The following is a 13285-nucleotide window of genomic DNA, read 5'->3' on the forward strand; positions in this document are numbered from 1 at the left end:
CCTGGGAGGCCTGGAGAGATGTGTTTTTGGCCAAGTCCAAGTCCACTCCTGACCCCCCTCAGCCTGCCCAGCAGAGGTGGCTGCTCCCTCCCTGCTCAGGCCTCATTCTGGCATGACCTCCGCCTCAGCTCCAAGCCCAGGCCTGCCCAGCAGCCAGCCAGTAGCACGGGCGCCCCTGCCTCCTTTACTTCTCCCTGACCAGGTTCTGTGCTAGCAAATGGTCTCTGGGCTCTCCTCCCAGACCAGCCCTCCATTCGCTCTCCCACAACCCGGGATTCATGGGGCAGGGGGGCAGGGCACAGGCCTGGAGGTGAGGCTGAGGAATATGGGATGTCTCACACAGGCGCCATCCGCATCAGCTCGCACTGTGTTCTCCCATTCTCTTTCTCCCCTCTCCCTCCCTAAACTCAGCCTCCCTCTGTCCTCCCAGGATGGAACTCTAGCTGGCTCCTTGGCTTTGAGCTCTGCCGCCTGAGCGCACAGCTGGAGGGAGAAACCAACACAGGGCCCCGTTCACCCCTCCTACCCCCACCTCACCTACAGCACCACACAGTGCATGCCCAGACCTCTTCCGAGATGGGGTGATGGAGGCCAACTGGTCCCCACTCCCCTGCACCGCGGCGAGAAATGCGGTTCCCTCTGGGAGTGGGGCTGAGCTCCTTCTCCCTGCTTTAAAATGCCTCCTTCGAGTGTGCTCCAGACACATGCAGGAGGGCGGGCCAGCAGCAGCCCACAACAGGTTACCAGGAACCCTGTGTGCATAAGCTGAGTGGTTCCCGGATCTCCCCCACACCCTAATTCTACCTCCTTATACGTGCCTAGAGGGCAGAGGAGGATGGGAGCCCCAGGTGAACGTTGTGGAGGGAAGGGAAGCCCAGTGGCACTGATGGAAGATACGATGGCCAGTTCACCCCTGCTCATGCCCTCGCCCCCTCCTCGCATGAGGAGGTCCGGCCTCGGCTCTGGCTGTCCACTCCTGAGGCAGCCCCTTCCATCCTGAGTTAGTTCCGAAGCCTCCTAGTTCAGGCCCTGGAACCTCAGCCACTACCTGTGGTTTCTGAGAGGTTTAGGCCCCTGCCGCCCACCTTACCCAACCCCTCCACCTTCCCTTCTACTGGTGGGGGCGCAAGGGAATCTGTGATGCCAAAGTTCTCCGAGTGGAGGTCCACTCACCTTGCTCAGCTGCCTGTGGATGTGAGGGGCCTGGGGAGGAGCTGGAGGTGAATGAGACACAGCTGCCATCCGTAGATGGAGGCCAAGTCTACAGCTGAGTCTAAAATTAGGAAGCCAGCTGGGGGTCGCTGGGGTGTCACCCTTCCACTGGACCCTTGATGGAGCCTGAGGTCACTCCTTAGAACTGAGTTTCCCTCTGCTGCTAGCCTGGCCCTGGGAACAGAGGTGCCAAGGTGTAAAAGCCACGCCCGCAGGGGTATCTGGATGTCCATGAAGGCTAAATGCTCAAGAGGGGCTCCATGGGAAGGATGGACAGTGACGGGACAGGTGCTCTGGGGGAAGGGGCGAGCCCCTTCCAGACCGCGCCTGCCCGCCAGCCGGTGACATCTCTCCCTTCCTCTCCCAGATTCAGAACCCGTCCTGGCTCGGCAACAACGGGGCTGCCTCACCAGTGCCGGCCTGCGTGGTCCCCTGCGACCCGGTGCCTGCCTGCATGTCCCCTCATGCCCACCCCCCTGGCTCTGGGGCCAGCAGCGTCACCGACTTCCTGAGTGTGTCTGGGGCTGGCAGTCACGTGGGCCAGACGCACATGGGCAGCCTGTTTGGAGCAGCCAGCCTCAGCCCAGGCCTCAATGGCTACGAGCTCAATGGCGAGCCGGACCGCAAGACCTCAAGCATCGCGGCCCTCCGCATGAAGGCCAAGGAGCACAGTGCGGCCATCTCCTGGGCCACATGACAGGGCACCCCTGCCCCGTCCCCACCTCGGGACACCATGGGCCACGCCCATGTTTTCCAGGCCCCCAGCCTCCCACTCGACTTTCCTCTTAGGAACCTGGCCTGGGCCAGGGGCCTGACCCTCAGCACTTTCAGCCGCCCCAAGTCTGAGGCCCCGTGGACTGCTGGGAGGGAGGGGGCAGCAGACCCCTGGCCCCGTCCTGGCACTGAGGCCCTGACCCCTGCTCCCGGCCACAGGCAGTGGAGAAAGCCAAGTGGCCACGTTTTTCGGCTTCGCATCCATGATAAGCTGAAGGCGCTTTCTCCCTCCTGCCGCCTCCTCTGCCCTGCCTAGTTGACCATGAGTCAAAGTTAGATTTCCATGCAGACCCAGCAGCCTCACCAGCCCAGTCTTGTGCATCCTTCCCCCTCCTAGTGGGGTCCCCTGGTCACCAGGCTGGTGGCTGCGTGTCTGAAGCACAGGCTGCCTTGCAGAACCGGCCTCCTACCCTCCCATCTTTCTCTCCCTGAAAGCACATGGAATCCGACCAGCTGGGGCCAAGGCAATGGCCTCCACCTTCCCCCGAACAGCGACGAGTCTGACAGAGCCTGGCTGACCGCATCCTGGCTGTGCCCTGGGCTGGATACACCTGGAGGGAGTGGGCAGAGGACGACAGGAGCTGGAGCCGAGGACCCCTGCTGCCATCTAGCAATGCCAGTCCCCAGGGGAGACATGGGCCAGCCCCTCACTGGACACTATAGGGGAGGAGCCAGACCTGAGGGAGGCTGAGAACACGGATGCCACAAGGGCTCCCACGGTGCTAGAAGAAGGAAAGGTCCTGGGAGAGGGGGAGGCATCCGGGTGGGGCAGGGGCCCGGGCAGTCCTCCCGCTGTCCCGCCTGCCTGGCATCCGGTACAGAGGGGAGGTCTAGGCAGCTTTGTTCTCTATCCGGAGCCCAGGCAGGGTCCCTCAGGAGGATGCCGAGGGGCTCGTCCCTTCCCCACCCTACCCTGGCCCCTCCCTGGGGCTGCTCGGCAGTGTCCCGGCGTGGAAGGACTCACAACTCGGAACACATAAGCTAGGGCTTGGGGGTCAGGCGGCAGAGGGTCAAGAGCCACGTGCAGGCTTTGCTAGAGGACATGTGGCTGTGCTCGGCCTCCAGGCTCTGCCACGGCCTCAGACTGACTGTCCTCCCTGCCATATCTGTCACAGTGTCATCACTGCCCAGAGCCTTCCACAGCAGACGGGGGCTCTTTGTCCCTCCAGGCACTGGGGAAGGTGCTGCTCTTCTCCACACAGCTTTCCACACTCCGTCCTTACACTTCTTCCACAGGGACCGGGACTCTGCCCTCTCTCCAGCCTGCGGAAGGGCTCCTGGCCTGGGCTCCTCGGCGTGGCTTTGCTATTGCAGGCAGGGGTGGCAGGGTACCCTCCTGAAACCAGGCTTCCTGCTCCAGGAAGCGGAGCTCCGTGCCTGCCTGCCTGACCCCTGCGGCTTGGGTCTGGCCCTGAGCCCCAGCCCTCACCTCAGCTGGGAGTACATAGTAACCCGTCCAGAGGCAGGCCTGTCAGATCCCAGGGGAGTCCCTCCAGCAGGCAGCCCCCTGCATTGAAGCACTCGCCTTTTCTACCTTCTCCCTTGATTCCTGTCATGGAGTAGGGCTCAGGGTCGCCGAACAGAAAGGCCTGCTGGGTTGGGCTGAGGGTAAACTTGGTGTTGTTGAATGAGGGTCTCTGGGGTTGGGAGTGACAGTTTCCCGCCTGCCTGGTGTTCTCATCTGCTCTAGAAACCAGGCTGAGGAAGGGTCTGGCTGTGGCCTCCCTTAATAAGAGTCAGACCTCTTTGTGAATCGTAGCTCTAATATTGAGCTTGTAGAGGTGAAAGGGTCTTGGACATTGAATTAAATGTTCTTGGAGGCTTGGCTTTAAGTGTTTCAAATATTTGAGGATCTTGGAGTGACTTTTGGGAAGTTTTTTCTAGTTCTGAGGTTTGCTGAAATGAGCTAGACTCCCCCAAAAGCTAGCCAGGGAAAGGAAGAACTTAAGGCTGGGAACAGTTCCCCCATTTCTCCCCCATTTCTTTCTGAAATGTTCATGGCTGAAGAAGGATGGGGGAGGAAGGAACTTTCACCCCGGGTCTTTCTCACCCATGAGAGAATCAGGACAAAGAGGAGGAGAGTCAGGTAGCTCCAGAGTGGGCCAGGAGCGAGAGCGAGGGAATCAGGACAAAGAGGAGGACAGACAGGTAGCTCCAGAGCAGGCAGGGAGGGAGAGCAAGAGCTTTAAGGGGGCTTTTCCGGAGGGGCCCCCGGCACTCAGTTCCTCCATGGGTCCGCTCTGTGGCTAGGCTAGACCCAAGTCAGGCAAATTTCAACCCAAAAGCTTGAGAAGAAAAGGCGTCTATTAGAAGGCCCTGTGGCTATGGCTGCCTGTCCCAACACACCCAGGAGGTGGCTAGGATTAAACACGCCAATGTGAAACGTTCCTATTCATCTCGTCAAAGGCAGCCACATACCCCAGGCGTGTCCTCCGCGGCTTGGCCCAGCCCCTGGGGTCCACCTAACCACACTAAATATGATAGGACCACCGAGTTGGTAGGAAGCTTAGAAACCCTCTGGTTAGTCCAGTCCCTTCACAACAGAGAAGACCCTGGCCGGGAGTGGAGAAGTGACTGCCCTGACCTGCATTTGCCCTGAGACTAAGCTGAGAGAGGAGCCTGGGATGTGCCACCCAGGGTGTGAGGGCCCCGGCGTCGGTGGCACCGGGAGCGGCCGGTGCTGCATGGAGCTCCCCGGTGCCTCATGAGCATTCACTCAGCAGCTCAGTTCTGCAGAAGAGAACCTTGGGGCCCAGTCCCTTCCCAGACAGGTGGCTGGGCCCGGCCTTCTGCACTGCAGAGCAGGGGGCCACTGCGTGTCAGCTCCTAGGATGACTGCGCCAGTCAGGGCAGCTGCCCAAGGCCGTCTGGAGCTAGAGCTCATGAAGGCAGGTGGAGAGAAGCAGCTATCTGCCACGTGGTTCACTGCTATGCAAATAAGCTAAGAGAGGTGAGGATTTCCTTTGGATATCTGCCTAAGATCTCAACAGAAATGGCAACTTAAAAATGAAGTCGTGGGTAGCCAGCAGATGGACGGGCAGCCTCCCCACATTGACAGCCTCCAGTCCCTGCTGGGCACAGGTCTCAGCATGGCAAGGCTCGACACTAAGGTGCTGCTACTGCCCTCCAGATGCCAGCACTACTCCTGGGGCATGGGAGCGAGGGCTCTGGGGGGCACACAGAGAGGCTTGTCTCCAAGGCTGAAATAGTACTTGGAGGACATGGGCTTTTAGAACTTTCCTTGAATTCTTTTAACTATACTTGATTCTCAGCGCTCAGTACTGTGCCTCCAGCTTCAGGAAGCACTGTGGCCAGGTTAGCTCAAAGACACTGCGATGGGGTGGGTGCAGCAAGTATGAGGTGGGTCCCCAGCACACACGGCTGTGATCACACTGGACCCAGCTCCGTGCCCCATCTCCCGTCATTTCGGCTGGGCAGACAAGAGGGACGTTTCCATGAAACGTACGCTTCTATGTACCCTGCTTATGCAGTCATTCCCTCCCTGGGCTAGACAGTGGGGGGCCATCTTTGAGAACCCGAAAGACACGTGGGGGTTCCTGGTCTGTTTCATGGCTCTGACTGTCAGGTGCAAAGGCAAACAGGCCTAGCTGGGGGAGGATGGTTGGCACACCGGCCCCCAGGATAATACTCTGTGACTATCCAGTTCAAAAACAAGAAGGTGACAAAGACCCATCAACCCCACTTCACTTCTTTCAGGACGCTGTAGGGAGGAAAGGTGCTTCCACGACCTCACCTCAGCCTCTCCTTTCTTCCCTCTTCACTCACACACATAGAGCTAGGCCTTTATACTACTGATTTTGAAGGACAGTTTTCAATGTCTAATCATCTGTTTGGGTGTGCAGTGGTTGAAAAAAGAGAGCTGAGTGCTAGAAGGAACATGAACCTCAACCGATACTTATTGTTCTCATTGTAAGATATTTTAACCCTGTATAAATGCAACTTTTCCTTTAGCTTAATGGCCTGGGGTGGAATATTAAAAATATATATTAAAAATACAGTAAAAATCCAGAAAAATGTAAAAAAAAAAAAAAGAGGTCGGTTCCATAAAGTTTTACTGCCTATACCACCATGTAACTACATTATAGCAAAATATTAAAAGAAACGTTCTTGCCTTTTAAAGTAAGTTATTGCACTTACATCTTTTTTGGGAGAGGAGGAACGCGGATGGGAAGGAGACGTAGGGGCCCAGGCACGGGGCAAAATGGAGTGCAGAGGCAGCTGGGCGCGCCTGGAACACCCTTTGCTGGCCGAGCCCAAACTGTTTGGTTGTTGTTATTTGCAATAAACTCCTTCTCCTTCCTCCTCTCAGCTGGAATCTGTCTGTTTTGTTCCTGACTTGTGACAGATGAAATGTGATCAGAGAGGCCTCTGAAATCTCACGTTAATTGAAGTCGGCAAAAAATACTAACAGTGCCCTTTTGAACTGCTGACACAGTACAGAAGGGATTACCAAGGCTAGATGAACAACAGGTGGCCGGCTGACGCTCCTGCACAAAGAAGGGGTGCGTGGCCGGCGAAGGTCTGGGACATACCCAGCCCCCTTGTCCCAGAGGACCTGTCTGCACTGCAGGGAAGCTAGAAGGGGGCAGGGGGTACAGAGCCCACTTCTCAGGCAGCCCAAAGGGTCGCAGCAGCAGCTCTCTGCCTCGCCTGCATCTGGGGTGTGCTTGGCACAGACTGTGCAGTGAGGTCTTCACAACCAGCACTGCCAGCCCCTCGGTGCCACTGAGTACCGTTCTGTTCCCACGGGTTGTCCTGAAAGCAGGAGAGGGCCAGAGCGTGGAGGTCCAGGCTGCTTGGCACCAGGAGCACAGGGCGGGGGACCTCCAGGAGAGGCAGGTCCCAGTTCTGGCTCTGCTACTGAGTGGCCAGGGGAACTGTCCTTCCGGGAGGTATGGCCAGACAACTTTTAAAGCAAACCTCTGAAGACAAACTATGAAGCAGAAGGAACGCAGATTCTACCGTGGAATAGGTGTTTCCTTGCTTTCCAGCACGAAGGTGACTCAGGAAGAGGCAGTCAGCCTCCAGGAGACCACTGTGTGGACAGGGAGTCATTTTTATGGACCAAACCAGCTGACTCTCAGTTCTCACATCTGAAGGATAGAAATAAGCCCTGTCCCTGCTTAGCTTACCAATGTGTGGGGAAGATTAAATGGACAATGTCCACACATGGGCTTTGTAAGCCGACGTGGCATAGTGACATAAGGGACAATGATTACTCCCAGAGAATGACATCTCCCTCTAGCTCCCAGCGGTGAGTCTGATAAAACAACAACAAGAAGAAGCTCCTTTTCATCCTCTCTTTCCAACTATTTGAACATTATTCTCTTGGAACCACATCTCAGATTTGATACCTGTGCCAGTGCATTCACATTCAGTAGAGACCCAACTGGGTTTTAGGTTGACCTGGACTGGGACCTTGTTTTTTTAAAAAATGACGCCTGTCCTATATGAGGGCTCAGGGTCATGGCAGCACTTGGACGCTCCACACCAAATCACTGCCAAGTCACAGGGCAGGAATTGAAGCAGAGAGGGAGAAAAGCCATGTGCAAACCACATGTGAAGCCACGGGGTGCTGTCTCTACCTCACGCCCCTGCTTCTTCCTGTGGGAGCTGAGCACTCCCCAAATCCCGCAGAGTCCAGATGAGCGCCACTGCTAAAGAGGAAGACTGGCCTGATGGGTGACTTAGGCATCATGGGGGACGCAGGCAGCCCACCCCTGGGACCTGTGCCTCAGTGGTCTCTGGGGAGGACAAGGACAAGGTCAGGGCCAGCAGGGTCTCCTCTGGCTGTGGACTATGGCTCAGCCCTTCACTGTCTGACTACCCAGCACAGCTTATTGTTCCCCAAGCCATCTAGGCCCTTTCACCTGGCCACACCACTGGACTTGCTATCTCTTCTTAGAATGCCTCTATCATCTCCCTAGATCCCCTCCAATGCACCCAGCCACTCTGCAGTGTATCCTCCAAATGATAGCACCCTCTGTGAAGCTCTTTCTTAAGCCCATGCCCTCACCTCAACTTCCACCCCTAGGTCAACATCTGCCCTTCTGTGCCTCCACAAAACTGTTTGTTTCATAATACTATGACGGCACATAATACATATAAGTTATCTATTTATCCACCTGACTTCCTCACATCCCTGAAAGGCTCTTCAAAGAGAAGACAGGCTGTGTTCACATCTGAATGCCTGAGAGAATAAGAACATCAGGTAACTGGGTGAATGAATGGGAAGGTGAGAATAATGAGATGCTGTGTTTTGATTAAGGGTGGGCGGAGGGAGGTCAGAGGACACTCAGGGATTCGTTTTAGAGACAGCTGGAAGCCAACTCAGTCCACTAGAGATCTTCTGGGAGTGTCAGAGCCTCAAGTTGAACATGAACCCCATCCACCCCATTCCTCCAGGGTTCACGTGCATTCATGATGAGCTGTGGCCACGGCAGTAAACCTGGCCTCTTTATTTAGCGTTGCCGGGGTTGGGCCAGCACCAGGTCAGCACCAGGCCAGCTCCCCAAGATGGTGCAAGAGGTCCTGTGTCCAAGAGTGTGCATCTGGAAGCTTCTCCACTTGTCCCTGGGCTCCAGCATCCCTGGATAATCCTCATGCCCTTAAGCCCTCTACTCTCAACTCCAGCTTCAGCGGCCGGCTGAAGACAGCTCCGTTCCTGCCTTGGTGCCAACCCCAGCAAAAACCACTCTTGCCTTCAGCTCATCACCAATCCCATTGTCCCAGGTCTTGCTACAGGCAACAGAGCCAACCCCAGGGCTCCACAAGCTGGCTGGGCCATGTGACAGCAGAATCCTCAGTCTGGCGAGCAGGGTGTGGAGTGGTGGTGGTACCTCTCCTTCCATAGGTCTAGACTTGCATGCTCAGCAGCTAAGGAACAATAGGCTCTCCACAAATAGCCAGTTCCCCAGAATAGGGCTGACTGCAAACTGTCTATGTGCACAAGTGACAAGATGCAAGTTAGTGCCAGAAGACAATGGGGTGTGAGAGTTGAAATTTTCCCAGGAATTCTGTGTGATTATTCCAAACAGATTTTTTTTTTTTTTAAGCTCAACACAGACCAACAGGCTTGAGGAAGGGCAAACCTCCACAGGGAGCTTCAGTTTACGAGCATGTGTACACCATGTGTTAAGGTGTTGCCTTAACTAGTTGGGAGAAAACCCACTGTAGTGCCTGCATGAGATCTGCCTGGAACCCCAGTCAGGATGTGGTTCTTAGGTGTGCAGAGGACACGGTGTTCTTGCCCTGCCTCCTGGGATTTCTCCTTTGGTTGCATCACAAGCCCCCTCTCCATCCCTTCTCTGTCCTCTACCCACAGTGTACCTCTGTAATTTCCAGGCTCTTTGGGAAAGGAAGGGGCTCCCTGTGGCTATGATAGTAGGGCCAAGCTACATCATGGGAAAGAATGAAAATAAATGAGTGTGCGTGTGTGTGTGTGTGTTGAGAGGACAGGGGAAGGGGATAAAAGCCTAAGGAAGGATGAAACACAAGGCAAACCATAGCTCTTCTCCAAGATAGGTATGGACAGAAAGCACTGTCCAGACGAAAGCATGGGAGAGCACTGGCCAGGAACCCACGTGGTGAAGCGAGAGACAGGAGACATGAGTTTAAGAACTGACTTTGCAACTTACCTCTGTTACCTTTGGCAAGCCACAAAAATGCTTTCATTTTCAATTTTTTCATCTGTAAAATGGGGATAACCAACTGTTTCCTGCTTATCTCATCAGGTGGTTACAAAGTCCAAAAGTTAAAATATTTGAAAACAGTGGAGAGTTGTACAGTGGGGGAATCATGCACACTGGAGGCTGGGAAGGCCAAAGGGGTTGACTTCCATCCAAGTGGCTAAGGGCAGGGTGCCAAATATCAGATAACTGCTTCACAAAAGTGACATCATATTATGGAGCACTGGGAACGTCCGATATTATGTCTATCAGATTGGCGGGGGTGGAGAGGCAGTGAGGGACCTGGGGGAGAATAGTGTATTAATCTGCTTGGGCTGCCATAACAAAATACCACACAGTGGGTGGCTAACAGACATTTATTTTCTCCTAGTTCTGGAGGCCAGAAGTCTGTGATCAAGGTGCTGGCAAATCTGGTTTCTGGCCTCTTTCTGGCTTATGTTAATAGAAGACCGCCTTCTCTCTGTGTCCTCACATAGCCCTTCCTCTGTGCACACATGGAGACAGGTCTGGTGCCCCTTTTTCTTTTAAGGACACCAGTCTTATTGGAGTAGGGTTCCATACTTATGACCTCACTTAACCTTTATTACCTCTTTAAAGGCACTATCTGCAAATGCAGTTGCATTGGGGGTTAGGGCTTCAGTATACGAAGGGAGGGCACACAACAAGCAGTGTGGCTGGTATGTGTTATCGGGGTGAGGGGAAGGCACAGAAATGGACAGGGGGCTCCTTTTTCCATCCCCATATCCAAAAGGGTCTCAGCATTGCCAGCAGCCATTCTGGTTCAGCGCCCTTTCACTTTCTACCCAGGCTACTGTTAAGTGGCTACATCTCATTCCTGGTCTCTCCCTGGTCCACTCCATCAACAATAGGGATGCCAAAACCCAGCTCTGATCCATTCTTTACCAGCACATTAACCTGAAAACCTTCACACAGCCTACAGACTAGAGTTCCAGCTCTTTCATGTAGCCCTCAAATCCTGTTCAGCCTTGTTGTTTCTAATTCCCCAGTCTGGGCTCTGTGCTCCTGAAAACCTAGGACATCCTTGGTATTTTCCCATCTTCTTGTTTCCTTTCACTTCCCTCAGGTCGAATGCCTGCCCCAACGTGCCTCTTTATTTGTTAAGGATTTTGCAATTATATTCAGGAGGGTTATCAGTCAACACACCCCTGTCCACCTAATGCCCATCTTCATGCATTAACTCTTCACAGCCCCTTCAAGTGGTACCTCCTTGACCAAGTCGGTAGTAATCCTACTATCCTTCCACAGTGGGGAATGTGTGCATTTGCCCTTTGTCATGCACTGCCTTATACAGCAGATAGGACTACACTGATTAATCTCCTGTGTTTATCAATTCAATGAGTTCCTTGAAGGCAGAAATGATGTCTTCTTTGACTGTTTATCTGAAGAACCTGGCATGGCATCCCTCACATGGCCAGCATTTAATAAATGTCAGCCGCCTAGTTGGCAAATCTGCATTCCATACCAAGAACGCACCAGACTGAGGCAATGGGACTGGAGGCATCCTAGATCCTGAGGCCCTAAGCAAATCCCAGGTTAAGGAAGGAAAGATATACCAGTCCAGGATAAACCAAGGAACTGAAAAAGATGATACTTTTTAACCACCAGCTTTTTTTTTTTTTTTTTTTTTAATCAACACTTCATACATATCGTATGTACTCTTGTGTCTGGCATTTTTTTTTTTTTGCTCACCTATTTTGGAAACTCATCCATGTTGTGTCACTCAGTAGTTCAGTATTTGTATTGCTGAGTTGTATTTCATTGTATGAATATACCAGAATTTGTCTATCCATTCATCTGCTCTTGAACATTTGACTTATTTCCAGCTTTTGGCTATTCTGAATAAAGTTGGCTATGAACATTTGTGTGCAAGTTTTTGTGTGGATATGTTTTCTATTTTTTTTTTTTTTTTTGAGATGGAGTCTCGCTCTGTTGCCCAGGCTGGAGTGCAGTGGCACGATCTCCACTCACTGCAAGCTCTGACCCCCAGGTTCATGTCATTCTCCTGCCTCAGCCTCCCGAGTAGCTGGGACTACAGGTGCCCACCACCTCGCCCGGCTAATTTTTTTGTATTTTTAGTAGAGATGGGGTTTCATCATGTTTGCCAGGATGGTCTCAATCTCCTGACCTCATGATCCGCCCGCCTGGGCCCCCCAAAGTGCTGGGATTACAGGCATGAGCCATCTGTTTTTTTTAAAAACAATTCCGGTACGGAATTTTGTCAAATGCTTTTTCTGTATCTAGTAAGACAATCACACAAATATTCTCTTTTACTCTATTGTGAATTACATTGATTTTCCACCATTCGACCAACTTTGAATTCTTTAATCTTGTATCAATTTGCCAATATTTTGTTAAGGAGTTTGCATTTATGTTCAGGAAGGCTATTGGTCTGCAGTTTTCTTCTTGTAAGGTTTTTATCTGGCTTTGGTATCAGCGTAGTAATGGCCACTTAAAATTAATCGAAACATACTTCCTCCCCTTCTATTTTCTGAAAAGGGTTTGAATAGATTGGTATTATTTCTTCCTTGTTTGATAGAATTAGCCAGTAAAACTATGTGGACCTAGGTATTTCTTTGCAAAACATTTTAAATTACAGATTTCTTTAACAGATACAAGGGTATTCAGATTTTCTATTTCTTCTTCTGGCAGTTTTGTCAATTTGTGTCTTTCATGGATTGTGCTCATTTCATGTAAGTTACAGAAATTATTGTTATAAAGTTCATATTTCTTTGTCTGTTTGGGGTGCTACAGCAAAATATCTTAGACTGGTAATTTATAAACAATAGAAACTTATTGCTCACAATTCTGGAGGCTAGAAAATCCAAGATCTAGGTTTTGGCAGATTTGGTGTCTGGGTAGGGCCCATTCCTTATAGATGGCACCTTCTAAGTGTCCTCATGTGGTAGAAGGCACAAACGTGCTCTCTCTCAGGTCTCTTTTATAATGACACTAATCACATTCATGAGAGCTCTGCTCATGAGCTAATTACCTGCCAGATGCCACACCTGCCAACACCAGTGCACTGGGGATTAAGTTTCAACACATACATTTGGAGGGGAGTGGGGTTGGGTGCGGGGAGGCACACAAAAATTCAGATGATAGCAATGAATTATCCTTCTAATATGTTTAGAATCTGTTCCAATGTTCCCCTCTGATTCTTGATACTGTTAATTTGTATCTTAGTTCTTTTTTTTCCCTTTAGCAGTCTTGAGCAGTTATTAATCTTCTTCAAATAACCAGTTCTTGATTTTTTCCATTGTTTTCATTTTCTACTCCATTGATTTCTGTTCTTATCTTTATTCTTTCTACTTACTTTGAGTTTATTTTGCTCTTTTTCCTAGTTTATTAATGCAGACTTTTCTTTTTTTCTAATTTAAACTTCAAGCTACAAATCTCTAAGTACCCTACACATTTTGATACACTGTTTTCATTTTTACTCAAAATATTTTCTAATTTCCTTTGTGTCTTTATTAATCCACACATTATTTAGAAATGTTATTTAATTCCCAACTACTGGGGATATTCTCAGATATCTGTTATTGATTTAGAATTTAACTTCACTGTGGTCA

The 13285-nt window shown here is 51.7% G+C and overlaps 2 protein-coding genes across 3 annotated transcripts in view; one reads left to right on the top strand and one right to left on the bottom strand.

Moving 5' to 3' along the window:
- The window catches only part of ALX4 (ALX homeobox 4), a 49464-nt gene extending 43355 nt beyond the window's left edge, over window positions 1-6109 (top strand). The window contains exon 4 of the mRNA XM_001113643.5: window positions 1580-6109. Within this exon, the coding sequence (XP_001113643.1) occupies window positions 1580-1909 (330 nt within the window). The 3' untranslated portion in view covers window positions 1910-6109. The remainder of the gene's footprint in view (window positions 1-1579) is intronic.
- Window positions 1-13285, bottom strand: part of EXT2 (exostosin glycosyltransferase 2) — a 198752-nt gene that overhangs the window by 20571 nt on the left and 164896 nt on the right. The window lies entirely within an intron of this gene.

The sequence above is a fragment of the Macaca mulatta genome, chromosome 14, assembly GCF_049350105.2.
Source record: "Macaca mulatta isolate MMU2019108-1 chromosome 14, T2T-MMU8v2.0, whole genome shotgun sequence".
Classification (NCBI taxonomy): domain Eukaryota; kingdom Metazoa; phylum Chordata; class Mammalia; order Primates; family Cercopithecidae; genus Macaca; species Macaca mulatta.